Source organism: Spermophilus citellus (genome assembly GCF_964194105.1).
Source record: "Spermophilus citellus genome assembly, chromosome: 8".
Lineage (NCBI taxonomy): Eukaryota > Metazoa > Chordata > Mammalia > Rodentia > Sciuridae > Spermophilus > Spermophilus citellus.
The window spans coordinates 28,640,840-28,658,541 of NC_138189.1; the positions used below are offsets into that span (position 1 = coordinate 28,640,840).

A 17,702-nucleotide genomic window follows, 5' to 3' on the forward strand; every position below is an offset into this window, starting at 1 on the left:
AGAATACTATGTCAATAAAGTAAAAAACTAGATGTAATGACAAATTCCTTAAGAGACTTAAAGTATCAAATCTGAAAAAATTTAATCAAAATTCCCAGACCTATCAGAGAAACTGAATTTAGTAAGTAATCATCAAGTCATAAAAAACTCCAAGCCCAGATACTTCACTGATAAAATCCAAGAAAACACTCGAAGAATAAACAATAGCAATCCTGTGCAACATTTTTGGGAATCTACAAAGACAATATAACTGATAACCAAACCAGTCAAAAATGTAACTATAGATAAATATTCCTCATGACATGGATGCAAAAATAAAACAGTAATATATAATTAGATAATATATTATGACCAGGTGAGATTCATCAAAAGAAATAAATGTTATTTTAACACTAGAAAAATCAAGATCCAGAAAAATAAACTGAGAAACTTTAACATCCATTCATGACGAAGATTCTCAGCAAGGAATACAAGGAAACATCCTTAACCTAATAAAGAGCATTTATGAAAAACCTACATTATAACTAATAAAGACTAAATGTTTTCCCCCAAGGATTTGGAGCAAAGCAAGGAGATCTACTCTCACCATTTATGTTCACATTATTTCAGAGTTCCCAGCCTAAACAACAAAACAAGTGAAAGAAACAAAAGGCACGCAGATTAGAAAAAAAAAGGTATCTTGAAAGGAGAGCATATCTTGTAAGTAAGAAAAACTTAAAAACCTTCCAAAAAGCTTCTCCAATAACAAGTTAGCAAGGGCCCAGCATAATGGTAAATATAAATAAATTCAGTATGCTTGTTATGGTTTGGATATGTAGTGTCCCCCAAGACTCATGTGAAGACTTGTTTCACAATGTAGCAATGTTCTGAGATAGGTCTTTTGAAAAATGACTGGACCAGGAAGACTCTGACTTCATGAGTGGATTAATCCAATGATAAATTAATAATCTGGTAGCATTATAGCATTAGGGGAAAGTATTATAAATTTTAGGAGCTGGGACCAAGTCAGAGTAAACAGGTTACTGGAGGTATGTCCTAGAAGGGTATCTCTTGTCCTTGGCCCCTTCACCCATCTCCCTCCCTCCCAACACCCTCCTTCCTGGTTGCCAAGAGCTCAGCAGCTTTCCTCCACCCTGCCCTTCTGCCATGATATTCTACCTCACCTCAGACTCAAAGCAATGGAACTATCCAACCATGGACTCAAATATCTGAAATTATGAGCCACAGTAAATCTTCCCTCCACTAAGTTGATTTTTCTCAGGTATTTGTTACAGCAACAAAATACTGAATAATAAGGTTTCCATATACTAGCAATGAACTGAGAAAAATAATTTAAAATACAACTCTTGTTACAACAGCATAAAAAAGTATGAAATACTAATTGATAAGTTTACCAAAATGTGAACAAAACCTGTATCTTGGAAAAACAGAAATGATTATTGAGAAAAAATTGAAGAAGTCCTAAACAAATGGACAGATATACCATATTAAGGATTGAAAGATTCAATAGTGCTAAGATTCAAATTCTTCCCATATTGATATATAGATTCTACACATCCTCAAACAATATTTCAGTAAGTTTTCATAATAGAAATTAACAAGGTGATTCTAAAATTTACATGAAAAGACAAATGAGCTAGAATGGCCAAAATCGCTTTTAAAAAGAAAAACAAAATTAGATTTATACTATAAATTTATACTATATAATTTATACTATATAATTTCAATATTTAGTCAAATCAAATAAGTTTTCATTTGATGAAGGGCAGACATATAAATCATGAGATGAAATGGAGTCCAACTATCATCCCACACATCCACAACCCGTTGATTTTTTATAATGTTCCAAAGAAATTCTGTGCAGAAAATCTTTCAACAAATGTGGTTAAAAGTGGATGTCAGTGTAATAAAAGAAGTGAATGTCAAACCTTCCTTCATACCATATATAAAAATTAAATCAAATGGGAGTTTAGACCTAAGTATTAGTGCTAAAACTAAAAATCTGAAAAATAAAGGAGAGAGGAAAATCATTAAACTCTCTGAGTAGGAAAAGATTTGTTCAATAAGATATGAAAACCAAAACCCATAAAAGAAAAAAATTGAAAGTTGAACCTTATTAAAATGTAAGACTTAATAATGTCATATATTTCTGACGCATGTCTTGCCCAAAATAAAAACAACAAAAAAACTTACAATGTAGTAGTGAGAAATAGATCTCAATTTTATAATGAACAAAAACCTAAATGTGTACTTCCCCAAAGAAGATGCATGAATGTGATAGCCATTGAATAGAATGGTTAGAACTAATGTTATTTAAAGCAAGTGCCAGGAAATAAGTAGAAAGATAAGAATACTTAAAGACTATTGTTAGAAATACAAAGGTGTACATCCACTTTGGAAAACTGCTTGGCAGTTTCAAATAAAGATAGAGATTACTCTAACTTAAACTCCCAGATATTCCAACCCTAGAAACAAACAAAAAAAAATTAAAGACATACAGCCACAGAAAAAATACCTGTATACAAATCTATATAGGAACTCTTTTCTCAATAATCAATAACTTAAGAAAAGCTAAATGATCATCAAGAAATGAATGACAAATGAATGGATGTAAATGGATCCAAGAGAATACCACACAGGTTTCAAAACAAATAAACACAAAGATTACTAAAAAGAAGTAAATCAATAATAAACATAATGATATGAAATAGTCTTAAAATTGTCATACTGAGCAAAAGAAGTCACATACAGAGAAGTATATCCCAAAATTCAACGTGGACATGTTTGAAAGAGGTATTCGACAATAAAATGACACTAGGAAACAGGTTTAATACAACTGTTCTGATTCTTGATTACAGAAAAAAGTTTATCTTTCAAAATCATCAAATTAAAAGCATAATGGTTATAATTTATTGTATGTATATCAAGCCTCAAATGACTCGTTTAGAAATGGATTTAACAAATTTATTGTTTATATATGATATGTAAAATTATATATACAAATCCTACACACAAAACAAAAGGAAACATTAAGTATATCACAGATAAAAGCATTAAAAAATTACCAAACCCTCTGAGCACAACAGCACAAGCCAATAATCCCAGCTACATGGGAGGCTGAGGTAAAAGGTCACAAGTTCAAGATTAGCTGGGGCAACTCAGCTGGAACAAAGGGCTGGTGATGTAGCTCAGGGGTAGAGTACTCCTGTGCTCAGAACCCAGTACCACAAAATCAAAACAAAACTATTAAAACTAGGAATAAATGTAAGAAAGGCTCTTCAGGAGTGCAACTAGTAAAGTATAAAACATTCATGTAATAATCTATAATAGGTTATAGAAAAATCTAATTAGAGGAGCATATGAAAGACTAAATATTATGAAACCTCCTATATTAATCTATAGGATACAATCCCAAGCAGAAAGAAAGAAAGAAAGAAAGAAAGAAAGAAAGAAAGAAAGAAAGAAAGGAAGGAAGGAAGTGGGTGGGGAGAGTGATTTAACAAGTGGATTCCAAACATATATAGAAAACACAGGGCCAAGAACAATGAGGAGACATTAAGACATACTCTTAAGGTATTAGGACTCATTATAAAGTTACAGTAATTAAGACACTATATTACTGATAAAAAGGATAAACAACAGACTACTGAAGTAGTAAAGAGCCCATAAGAGAACCCCTGGTCACTTAGAAGACAAAGATGTCACAAAGCCATGAGAAAAGCAGTCTTTGCAGTAAGTAGATTATTTCTTTATACAGAAGAAAGTGAAATTTTGCTCCTACCTCAGACCATGTGTAAACCAATTCAAGGTGGATTATAATTTCCAGTGTAACAAGCCAGCTGATAAAAGTTAACTGTTTTCATGTGTCTGAAGACACAAATAGTTTTAACTAAAAAGGAAAGAATTGGCAATTTTGACTAAATTATTAAATAAGAACTTTATTCATTAAAAAGTCACCACCGAGGGGGGAAAAAAAAACAGTATGCAGACCAGGAGACGATATATTTGACAAAGAGCTCATACCCATGGGGTACTAATAACTCTTTAAAATTACTGGGAAAGATAAAGTGCAATTCAAAACCACCACCAAGAAGGAACCCAATGGGTGATGATGTGCAAAGGCATTATGCCAAAGAAGATGGAAACATGGCCAACTGCCAATAGACATATTAAAACATTTTCAATCGTGTTAGTCATTTGAAAATGCAAATTTAAACCACAATGAAATACCATTATACATTTATTTACATGACTAACATTTTTTAAATTAAAAAAAAATGTTGTTGAGGATATGAAACAAGAGGAATGTACATATACTGCTGTTGGAAATACAAATTAGTACAACTACTTTAAAAGAACTACTCTGACTTTTCTACCAAAGAAGATATGCATGTCCTAGGACACAGAAATCCCACTTCTTGGTATATACTCCACAAGTATGCAGATACCCTCCAGAAATAACCACCCAAATGCATGTAAAAAGCCAAATGGATAAACAAGTTGTGGACATCCACACAAACCAACACTATTCAACCATAAAAAGAACAATCTGATATGTAATAACATGGGTTCAAATGAAAAAACATGTGGAGTAAAGATACCTGATATTAAAATAATACCTGCTGTGTAATTCCTTTTGTATGAAATTCTTGAACAGGCAAAACTAATATACACTGAGTTCAATGTCTGCCTGATACAGAGGATTAGGGGAATTTCCTATTGGTCACAAGAGAATTCACTTAGAGTGGTGACTGATGGGAATGTCCTCTATAGCTAGACTGTGGTCATGATCACATGGTTATATATACTGTTCAAAATTCAACCATCTATATACTTAAATATATTTTATGTATATTACATCAAAATAAAGTTGATTTGTATATATGTGCATATATAAATGTTATCTATAAATATGTAAATATACCTAAATACTAAATAATGTTGAAAATATGAATTATATGCCAACAATAAGGAAAGGATATCATGGAATATTGATACAATAAAATACTACACAGCAGTAAAAATGAACAAACTATAACCACAGGTAACAACATAAATAAATGTCAAAGTTAAGCAAAAGAAACTGGATTAAAAAAATACTCACATGACTGCATTCTTATTTAGGTTCAGAAAACAGGCAAAATTGTACCATTTGGAAATGTTTTAAGAGACACAGCTTTCTTCAAAAGCTAGAATGTTATTGCCATTTAAAATCAGGATAGAAATCGCCTTTGGCAAGGGAAAGGCACAGAATTTCATCAGAGGGTTTTAAAAAAAATTCACTATTTAATATCTCCAGATTCTTGATACTTCTATACAGCTATTAATTGTTTCCATACTTTTATATACCACTAACACAAATACTGTGTTAATACTTTGTAATACTGTGATAATACTTTGTAATACTGTGTTAACACTTTGTAATGATTTGTGCCCTTGAGTGGAGCAGTACTTAAATTTCCTACATCTTTATAATAAATATTGTACCTTATTTAATAATAAATATTGTACCTGATATATTGAGCATTTACAATATATCAGATACAAGTCTCAGAATTTTACTGAGGCACACTCATAATTGTATACACATACACACACCACCCACACAAATAAAAAACATTTTGAACTATTTAAATATAACAATGTTTGGTATTTATAGGGATTTCTTTTTCATTTTAGCTTGCCATAAAAAAATATATTTTTTAAAAAACTGTGATGATTTTTATATACTCTCAACATGTACCTACTACCAAATCTAGCAATCAAGTTCATTTGAACTACTATAGATGAAAAATTGGCTCTACAAAGGAAAAAATTGTTTTGGAAACACTAAGATGAATTTCTATTTTCATTATGAACATATATTTTCATCTATGAATGCTTTGCGCCCAAAGCATTTTGTTGGTAGCTTTAAACATCCACATCTCACATTATTTCCTCATAACAGTTCTACAAGCTGGACAAGGTATCTTGATCCTACCAGCAGAGAAGAGACGCTGTCCCAGCCCAAGTTCCACAGCTAACAGGAGCCAAAGCCAGCATTCAATCTTATAACCGCCTTTTTCTGTACTATTTTCCTCTCCAGCTACCCTGAAAAGCTTTTAAATTTAATCAAGAATCATGGTTGAATAACAAAAATTAAAATCTCAGCATCCCTTCTCACATTATCCTTTTATGATATTGATCAAGTTGAACACACACAAAAGCAAGCCCCCTACCCCAATTCTTAAAAGTTTATCTTTGTGTCCTATGTCTTGCAGATTAACTGCACACTAAAGTTAGCTGGAAATGTGCACAACCCCCCCCCACTTGGTGAGCACTCCCCAGTTCTGTGTTACATAAGGTCACATCTGGAAGGGTGCTTGCCAGAAATGCTGACCACAACAAAATCCAGACACAAGCCACTCTAACCAACACAGAAACCGTGATCATTAAGGTCATCTTTACAGCCACTGGACTGCAACACTTGCCAGACTACATGAACAAGATGAGGTGCACAGAGCCCATGTTCTAGAAGACACTGCTAAACTGGATAACGGAAGCACAACCTATCTGGGACCCACGTACTTTCCCTTAAAAAAAAAAATCTTTTAAAAAATTCATCTTTAGGGGAAAGGTAACTATCAAAAGGCAAGAGCCAAACATCTTCTAAGATGCTGATAAAGATGTTGCTTTCTCCATCACACTGCCTGCCTTTAAATTCACTGACTCTCTGGGCCACAGGAAAACACACTTTGTATGATTACAAAGTCGTCTAACAGCTATGAACTTCATTTCCACATTTATTAAAGGGGGAAAACACAAGGTCTGCTACCTACGAATATAAAGATGATGAATAAGATAATTCTTCTAAAGAGCATAAGACAGTGTGTATCCAAGGTAAATATCAGATGACAGGCAGAAATTATTGGGGGCTGCTGCCACTTCGAATGACTAACAGTGGTTCAAGTTATTTTTGTTAAGATAAGGCCCTCCAGGAATCAGACAAAATCATGGAGTCATGCTGAGTCACTCTTCTAGGTAACCCAGAATGAACTTTGCTCATTATAATGCTGAATTATGTCCCCAGGAGGCACACCCTCCACCATTTTGAACATGTGATATATGAAGAAGCATGATCTTGAAATGAGCATGCTTAGGAAGGTGCCAAGGCTCTACATGGGATAAGTCTCTCCAATATGCATTTGCATGAGTTTCCCAAATAAATGCACCTTGCTGTCTTTGTTTGTGCTTAAAGAGACACTTCTTTTGGCATTACTTTTATTGCTCTCCTTGCTCATACAAGCAATAACTTTCCTTACTCATTTTAACTTCTGGTTGTGCTTACTGGCTTTATACTCACCAAGGAGTGAGCCCATTGTGTTTGGTTACATAAACAGTCAACAAAAACAAGCCTACCATTATTTTAATTAGAGAAAAGAATGCTTGGTCCTCTTGGTGAGTAAGACAGGATAGATAGTAAAATAATCAGACAAGGTAATGGCCCTCTATTACATTTTTTTTTTTTCCAAATGTAAAGACCACTCCATGAAAATAATCTATGGAAACATTCCAAACATTCCAGCCAAGTCTGTCCTGAGGGATAAAAAATGGGGATTGAGGGGGGGTCCAAATGGAGGTTATGGGAAAGTTCAAACAGACAATTGGGTGGTCATAGAAGAAGCCAACAGCCTTGGTACTTAATACCTGTTTAACACATTTTGATCAATGGCCTTAACCTGATAACAATATTAACACCTAGACTAGCATATCTAAATGGTAATGTACTATTAGGTCCCATCTTGTCTACCAAGAGCTCTCTCTACTTCTTTTGTCTCATTTAAAATAAGTCCTAATCCTTTCACTCTTGCCTTCTGTTATTGTCCATAGATTTCATTCTTCAAATATGCAAGAGGAGGACCTAGAAAGAAATTGGCAGTGAGGTTCTGGGGTTTCTGTGACACTGGAAGGCAGAGTCCACCCTCAGGAGCTACAACATGCCACTGGATAGTAGTGGAGAAGAATCCAGCTTTGCTTGTTGAGATCCTCAGAGCTGACCCCAGCAAGCATCCCCCGCTATGATAGCTCCTATTACTAACAGGAGCTTTCTCAGATGCAGAAGCCTGAAGCTTACACAGACCCACCAGCCAGCAAAAGCAGAAAAGCTAGTTTCACTCAAACTCTGGTTTCACTGGTAAATCTAATTGTGTGCATTTGTTGTCTTCAGGTCTTCAAAATGTACACTCTTCGTTGGTAATAGTGAAAATTTTTCATGTGCAGGAGGAGAATAAACTTTTTTTTTCTTTTAATAAAATACTACACAGAAGTCGATGCATAACATAACATGCATTGACATTAAGAAATCTCAAAAATAATATTAAGTGAAACACTACGTTGCAAAAAAATATCACTTTCATAAATCAAAAACAGCCAGAGCAATGCTATTGCATTGTAGTAAAGGTACAAAAATGTGTATACATAGGATAAAACACCAACTTCAGAATACTGATCACTTCCGGGCACAGAGGAGGCACAACAGTTAGCTGAATTTATCATTTCTCAATCAACTAAAGTCCGGGTCGACTATGGTAAGATTACTTTTTATATCTAGATGCTATTTTATGGTAATATCATTTTGCATACTCTTCTATATGTCTGATATTTCTCATGTTATAAATAATTCTATGTGAAAATTTTTTATGTGATTTTTAAATTATTACTTAAAGATGACTCATACTACAGTCCCTGGCCAGGAAACCAGTTAGAGCTTAACTGCATGAACTGAGATGGTGCTACTTTTTCTCCACAAGAGGAGTTGTAACCTCATCTTCACCCTGTGTCACAACACTTCTCCATCCCCCTTGGTTTAGACTATGAGCTAATACTTGAGGACATGTTCCAAACACTGCAAACATATCACAGTTTATGTCCTTGGTGATAGGCTCAAAAACCATACAATATGCAAATAACTTGGGAAAATAAAGTATATATGTACAGACAGAAAATGATTTATAGATTTTCAACAAATGGGCAAGTTAAAAGGGAAAAATTGTTTTCTCAATAAATTAAAATGTATGTTCAAATACAAATAATGTTTAAAAACCCAAATAATAAAATATAAAAAAAATAAAACCCAAATTAAAACACCAAAGATTGTGGGTGATATTAATGTTGATAAATGTTAGGTGAATATTTTCCCCATGTTACTTTCATTGGTTTTGAAGGCCTAAATCAAACTTTTTCTCCTAAAAATGCTCCTATGCCTTCAATAGAGAATTAACAAGTTTCTATACAAGGAAACAAAACTATTATTATTGACAGAATTGTGTATCTTTAAAATGGAAGTGCTGAAGCCGTAGCCCCAAGGTGACTACATTTTGAGATAGGGTCTATCTGAATTAATTAAGGTTAAAGGAGATCATAAGTAAAGGGCCCAGTACCAGTAAGACTGGTGGTCTTCCCTGCACAAACATCAGAGAAGATCCCTCAATCATTGATTGAGGAGAAGAGATCAATCAATAAGGCCACCCTCTGAAAGCTAGGAGAGAAACCAATGGCCAGAACCAACCATGTCAGCATCTTGATTTCAGAACTGTGAGAAAATAAATGTCTGTTGCTTTAACTACCCAGCGGTGTCAGAGGAGGCAAAGGCAACTTTTTGATATCCATATTAAAATAGTTTAAAGAACTTGAATTAAAAAAAGAAGGAAAGTAATGAATAACTGCTTTTACGTATGTCCAGCAGACAGAGATCCTCCTTTATGATCTACACTCACGTATTACCTAGGCAAAGAAATCACACACACACACAAATCAGCTGCACGTTATATGGACAATCATTCCACAGAATGTTTAAAAAATGCAGTTATCACAATTAAAACAGACTGCATGTCACAGAGTTCAATTTTTAAAAAAATCTTTATAGATGGCAGTTTAAAACTTTTCTGAGGTTTCATAGTATCTACCTAACATACACAAACCTGAATTAACAAACCTGATAGTAGGTTAACTACAGCATAGATCAACACTGTGAAATTCACCAGGCACAGATAATTCTTAACCTGTGAGGTTCCAAAAACTGTCCTTAGGATAAGAACAAATGATCATTACAGAAAGATTCAACACATATGTCTACAAGAGTATGACATTTTTTTTAATCTACTAGCAAAAGTTTCAACTTAATATTTTTTTCAAATAAGGTAGAACTTTTTATTTATGAAAAATAATGTAAAAATAAATGGCTTTTTAAGTTACAAAGTTTATCGGGCATAAGTACCCTAACCCTCTAATGATAAATCTATTGTTTCAATTTCAATTATTCAGATGTTCAAGTCAAAATTTTGCAAATAATTAAGCCTATTTTTTTTCCTTAGAGCTAATCAAAAAAGCTTTTTCAAAGAAAATAAACTGGATGTTAGGATTGGTAAGCATTTTTCTGCTAAAACATGAAATATGAAACTTTTTTTGACATGAAAAAGTCATGCTGGCTTTCTTTATTTTTCATATTCAGTGCAGCAAAGAATCGCTTATTACACTTTCCGCTTATGCATATTTTTGATACTGAATGCTATAATAACAACATTCCCCAATCCTAACTATCTACATTCAGATTTTTTTTTCATAAGAAATTCCAGGCAGGCTAGAGAATATAAGTTTAGGTTTCATCTGTTTTACAGGGGATATACTTCATCACAGCACCACCGTGCATGCATATCACCCCCTTCCCATGACTTCTGCCTCGTTAATTTCCCTTCTCTCTAGTCAGAGGCCCTGTATCTAAATGAGAAGGCTTTACAACCTTTGCCAAGTAAACATATTTGCATTAAAGAGGTATAAAAATCATTAAACCAGAAAAGAGGAGAAGAAAGTTACCTCTTTTAGTTTTCTTAAAATGCCTATTCCTTCCTGACTCAAGATTTTCCTGAGCAGCATCACAGGATAAGCCCAAAATTCCCCCAGAAAAAGCAAGATGCAAGTTTGACTTGCTTTTTGCTTGAGGACTCCTAAGGACTAAGAGACTTCCAAGTAAAGGTGATAATGAAGGAGCTGATCCCTCAGGCATGGTTCTGTTCTGGCCCAGGAGATGTGAGTTAAAAAGATTTCCTCAGGTTCATTGTCCCCAGTAGTTCCCACCTGGCCCAACCCTAGGGAGAAAAAGAGCAGGCAGGAATTCAGCAACAAGTCAAGGCAAGTACAGACAATGCAGTACACCAGAATGTCAGATAAATTAGGAGATTGTGTCAGATAAGTTAGGAGAAAGGAGGAAGGGAGGGTAGATGTCAGATAAATCAGGAGGAAGAAGGCAAGAAAGATCAGTGACCAGGGAAAAAGAAGGGAAGACATGTCCAGCATCATATTCCTTTGAAGAGTTGCAAGAAGTTTTTCATTAGTGATTAAGTTAAAAACATTGGCCACAAAAGAAAAAAAAATTCTTATTTAGTATACCAAGGGATACACTAAATGTCATTTGTGAATGTTATTATCTGACTAAAAAGAAACTCAGATTCCATTATCAACCATTTTTATTTAAAGAGCCACAACACTTTAAAATAGTGCTAATCAGGTGCTATTTATAATACAGTAGAAAACGACAGGAAATACAGGGAAGTCTAAAAACCTTTTAATATTCTTGCTCATGTTATCATCTGAGCGGCACAACAGCATAGTTTCTATTTACTACCATAATCAAGGAAAAGAAAGGGTATAATGGGTCATACCTGCCCTAAAAATCATACTGAAAACGGTGCTGTTATATAGTTAGTACAAATTAATGATACTAATCTTAATGCTATTTCAATTCTAATTTTTAAAGACTCACAGTCATGCTATAAATAACCTTTCACATGATGCAAAGACTACCTTTATAAATGAAGGACTTAAAGATACACCACTCTAGCATATTCACTATTTTGAATTAAAGTCATTTCATTCAAGTGTTGAAAAACAGAAGGTGCAAAAACATCACTCTGACCTTGCTATTGTTCCTTAAAAGCAGTGGGAAAGGAGTAACTCTTATCCTCAGGGACAGAAGTGGAGAAGATGGAGCCCTAAAGAAACCTGTATGGACCTTGTTAAAATAACTTCTACCCTTTGAACCTCCCAGGTAACTCAGCTACTTTTTTCCACATCTTCGTATTCTTTGTCCTATTCAGGGTTTCACTAACACCTTCTTCATGTCTTCATCTCTTTGTCCTAGGTAAAACTTATAATTTATTTCCTTGTGATAACCAATCTGTAAGCTTTCCCCCCCCCCGCCCCCGTCAATTTATTTTATGTCGATTTAATTCTCAGCCTAAACCAGGACCCTCAGAGGATGCAAGTGCAGTTTGCGTCCCCTTTACCACTTAAATGAGCATTAAAAGATTCTTTGTGAAATCCATGGAAAGCAGCACTCAATGTCTGAACCTTAAACTAAATGTTTCCTAACTGATGTTTCCCATCTGGCTCTCACCAAGATTCTAATGGGGCAAAAAATAGAGTTTTATTTTGTGTACTCATTTTTTTCATACAGAAAGTTTCTGACATTTAAAAACTTGTGACTTTTCATTTAGTTTCCTTTAATTGCTGAAAATTAGCAAAACATTTTAAAGCTAAATGCTTGTATAAAAATTAGTGACCTTCTACAATGCTAAGAAATCATTGAATTCTTATATATGCAGTCAAATTTTTTAAAAATATTTATTAAAAAGGTAGAAGTCAGAATGTAGTGGAATGAAACACCAGTTAAATGCCCTGGAAGGCCTAGGAGAATTAACCTCAGGTGGTCCGTTACTCACAGGAAGACCACAGAGAACACTACCTACCTTACAGGGCTATGAGGCTAACCTGTCAAAAATTACAACCCAAACTAGCACCTAGGTGTTTAATAAATGGCACTGTACCTACTGGTTCCTAGTAAACATCAGACTTTACTAATATTAGGGATGCCAAGGTAGAGAAATTAATTAGGAACTATGCCCTCAGAGTTGGTGATCTAATAGGAGATACTTATATTTAACAGAGTTGTAAATTGCCATGTTTTCTCTTGCAAATAATAAATTGCTACCTTTTCTATTGCAAATACAACTTGCCAAAGGTACCTCAGGGCAAGAAAATCAGCAGCAGCCACAGATTCAAGCTGGGAAGGGGAATCTTACAGGAATGCCAGCCCTGGACTTATGCCTGAAGTCTGTAAAACACTGCAGTAACCATCAAACTTGAATAGCTTCATACCTCCCAGCAGAGTGAGAGTCGAAGCGTTGACTCTTGGTGGAAAAAATAAGAGCCCACCCCAACCCTGGAGTAAACCACAACAATTTTAGGTGCAACTCTGAGAAACAGATGAAAGCTTTCTCTGCTGTAAAATCAGCTTCTCTCAAACTATTCAGTTACCCCAAGATGGATACTGGTGACCTGAGGCCCCTCTTTGGGGTTCCAGAGATGTGCTTTCTGTGGACCTGGGTTCATACTGTACTGTTATCTTATTATATCTGTCTTCCACACTAGACTGCAAGCTCTTTCATTTCTCTTAACTTTCTTTCCACCTAGCACAATGACTCCTACAAAGTTTAATAGATGTGTATTGAATTATTAATTGGTGCCAAGCACCATGCCAGGCAATAGATATACAAACATTAAAAGACACATTCCCTGCCAGAGAACAAATAATCTGCTGGAGAGATAAGAGTCAGCAATTCAAATATGAGAACTTCACTAAGAGAACATTACAATGGAGGGAAGGTAGGGGAAGGAAGATCCAGGTAGAATTAGGGGATGCAATATTCCCCCAATTAAATAGGAGAAAGCTGAAGAGTTCCAGGTAGTTGTAAGTTGGAAACACACACTGGAAAATACAAGTGGTGCAGGGAAAAAATTTGAAAAGATGACAAAATAAAGGCTGTATGAATATGTAAATGCAACTAAGTCAAATTAAGAAGGAACAATGAAAACATCATTGTTTAAAATAACTAAATTTCCCTACGTTAAATATTTATGGCTTATTTACAAGAAATCTTACCTCCCTGAAATTCCTTTTGCTGGCCCTGGGATCTCTGGTACAGGCCGATGTCTTAGCAGAAAAGAGCGGGAAGGTCTTGAAACCAACTTGCTACGACTTCTCATGGGCGCTGAGACTGGAGATGACGGAACATACAAATCATTCACAACCATTTCTCCCTGAAACTCAAAGAATGGTGATGGTGGCGAGCTTTCTAATAAACCATTAGCTCCATTTCCAGAATTTGCTTCTGAGGTTGAACAATCAAAGGAAGAGAGACATTCAGGTTTCGTATTAGGAAGGTTGCTGAAGTTTTCTGATATCAAATCAACTTTTTCTGCTTGTTGTTCTTCAACTGTACGATCAACTGCCTTTTTTGCAGTCAAAGATTCTATTTTAATATTTTCACTACCAAGTAAAGACTCATGAGAGGAACCCAGGTGTTGTTCTTCTGGAATGGGGAGGTCCTGGTTAGAAAGAGATGACTTATCACCTGATTCAAGGGACTGGTTATTTTCCATACTAGCATCATTTTGATCAAGATTTTTTGTAAAGGTCTCCAACTGTGTTGAGCTAGGTATCTGAATACAACCAGAATTGGAAAGTTCTTTGCAGGTGTTCTGATCAGAAGAGGAAGCGTGGTGGTGATCTTTTGAATTGTTTCCATTCTTTGTCTTATGAACATTTGCATATATTGGGATTTCTTGCATTTTTGACAATATTACCTGTAACTGTTTAAGTATCCTCCTACGGTGCCCTGTAGGTGATATTCCAATTTTGTGTAGCACACTATCATTTATTGCTGCACAGTCCTTCACGGTATAAAAACCAAACTCTTGGAAATGTAAGAGATACTGCTCCAAATTAATGCTCATTAGGAAATCCTTGATGTCAACATTTACTTCACTGACTGAGGACATAATGGTGACTTCATTACTAAGCTGAGTCTTAAAACAGCACAACAGGATCTCGCAAAAGAAGGTGTTCTTCTTATTGGTTTTTCTTCTATCAACTTGTGACAGAAATGTTTCTTTAAATGTTGTTTTCTCCACAATGACCGTTTCAGGTGCTTAAGCCTGGGGGGAGGGGGGGCGGGTAAAAACAATAATTTATTAAATCATCTTAATTTACAGTTGGTGGTGCTGGGGATCAAATCCAGCACCTCATGCATACTAAGCACACACACTGCCGCTGAACTACATCACTAGTCCAGGATACTTTAACTAGTAAAACCTAATTTTACATTATAAACTTCCCTGAAAACACAACAGAAAGTAAGACAACTGAGTTTGGAATTTTTGCACATTGCCTTTTGCATCCTATATGAAGGTAGAAAGCAGAAATATTATGATGGTGTCAAACTATGATTTTCAAACAGGATTAAAAAAAAGAGACTCACAAATATGAAGGGAACATGTGTAAAATGTTTTACTCATCTCATTAATTGATAAGGGACCAGTAAGATGGTAAGGCTGATTCCAAGAGCATTTGTGAAACAGGTTTACTTATACTATACACACACACACACACACACACACACACACACACACACAGGCATTTTAAACAAAAAATATTAGAATAAAACAACTAGATTTTTTTTAAAGCCGGTTAATGTTCTATAAGGCAGGAAAAAAATACCATGTGAGGAATTATAATTAAAATTAAATATCCACAGGCTGGAACTGTTAAATGAAAGCTACTGATAAACATTCTTTTGATTTCCAAGTTTTAGATAATTTTTCCTAACAGTAGCTAAATAGACACAACTTTCTGTTTCACTATACTTTCTTTCAGAACCTTAAAGAGCAGGTAGAATATATACCTCAGGTCAAGAGTTTTCATTTCAAAAAAGGAGGCAGCATTATATGTAAACAACTGATATTAACGTGCAAGATAAGACTAGTGAATAATCAGCTATTCTTAAATACATTAGATAGCAGGAAGAATGCTAATTCAAAACTAAAAGATCAAAGTTTAAAGGTCACATTTTCCTCCAAGGAACAGAGCAAAATTCAGAGAGATTCATTTTCCTCCCAAACAACACAAGTTTTTTACAAAGTCCGTCTCTGCTGTTATGTGGGTGTGTTCAGTTTATGAAAATGCATATGTGCAAATTTCTGTATACTATGCTTTGATAAAAAGGGAAAAGTACATAATATGCATAAAACCCATACCCAAGTAATAAAACAAGGCACAACAAGGTATATTTCTCTGAGCAAGCTTTGATGCAGTATTTCCAGAAACCACATCTTGAAATAACTCTTTGAAAGACACTACTCTGACTCTGCATATATTACATACTGATTGCTCTTAAGGTATTGCCTTGACTATTTTAAAATATCTGCAAACATTGACCAACAAGTACAGAGAGCATCAGAGGGAAAGCACCTTTTTTCCAGGCCTTCCTTCAGGAGCAGAGAAATAAAAACACAAACAAGAGAGAAGGCAGGAAATGACTTTGACAAGAAGGTACTGCTTTGTCATACCTCTAAGGAAATGTAAATACATAAATACATACATAAGAAAAGAGAAAGCTAAACCTCATCATCAAATGCAAAATCACCTTATTTTGTAGATACAGATGTTGCTGATGTTTTCCTTGGCAAATCACAAAATAGAAATAGCAACTGAAAACAGTACAATAAGTGGTATAATTTATCACCACCTTTAGAAGTTATAAAGATGATGAATTGGTCAATAATTAAAGAGGATTCACAAAATCTTAGGACAAGAACACACACCAAAAATCCTCTGGATCCTCCCCTACTACAGTAGTGGTCACCTAGTCACCCACCCAAATCTAAAGGTCAGAAGGGATCCCCATGCTCACCTTTGTCTGCATTCAAGAATGTAGGTGAGCTACTAATTTTATTCCTTGCTATGGACAAAACTGTGACTCCCCCACTTCCCACCCCCAAAAATCCATACGTTGAAGCCCTAACCTTCAACAAGACTGCACCTAGAGACAGAGCTTCCCATGAAGTAATTAAGGTTAAATGAAGTCATAGGAAAGAACTAGTTTCCTCTAGGAGACACCAGAGAGCTCTCTTTCACTCCCCACCCCACCCCACCCCAATCCCCACCCCCACTGTGGGGCCAAAGGAAGAAGCCAGGAAGACAACCTCACAGGAAACAGCCAGCCCTCAATTTCATGTTGGTTTTCCAGCCTCCACAACTGTGAGAAATTTCTGTTGTTTAAACCGTTCAGTCTGTGGTATTTTGCTCTGGTGTTTAATCTGACCAATATGCTCCTCCATCTTCATTGCCTTTACCATGTTCCATACCCTCATTATATCTCTTGATTAAATTACCGCAACAGTCACTAACTAAATCTCTGCCCACACTCCACATACCATTGCCCACCAAAAATACAAACTCAGCATGTCATTCCACATTCTCAAAAGAGTAAAGTCTCAAAGCGATATAAAGCTCCTGACAGTGCCATGTAATAATCTGGTCTCTAATAATAATAATAGCAGTAAACAACTATCATGGGCCAGGCCCCTTACCTCTTTTTCCTGCAAGGTGGGATTCCCTAGTACGAACTCCAAGCTAATCTTCATCCTGTGTCAAACATTCTACCAACATCCTTCATTCACTTTACTTTATTTCCCAGAGGCTAACTATTCAATACCTGCATTCCTTCTATATATGTGGTATCTGCTTTCCTATGCGACATTTAAAATTCTGAACGGGACTCTGTGAAGGCATCATGTTGACCCCTAAAGACAGAAGGAACCATTGCTTT

General features: G+C 35.2%; 1 protein-coding gene across 1 annotated transcript in view; it reads right to left on the bottom strand.

Annotated features, from left to right (window-relative positions):
* Positions 1-17,702, bottom strand: part of ARAP2 (ArfGAP with RhoGAP domain, ankyrin repeat and PH domain 2) — a 188,698-nt gene that overhangs the window by 159,858 nt on the left and 11,138 nt on the right. The window contains exon 2 of the mRNA XM_081303707.1: positions 13,976-15,030. Coding sequence (XP_081159833.1) covers positions 13,976-14,874 — 899 coding nt within the window. The 5' untranslated portion in view covers positions 14,875-15,030. The remainder of the gene's footprint in view (positions 1-13,975; positions 15,031-17,702) is intronic.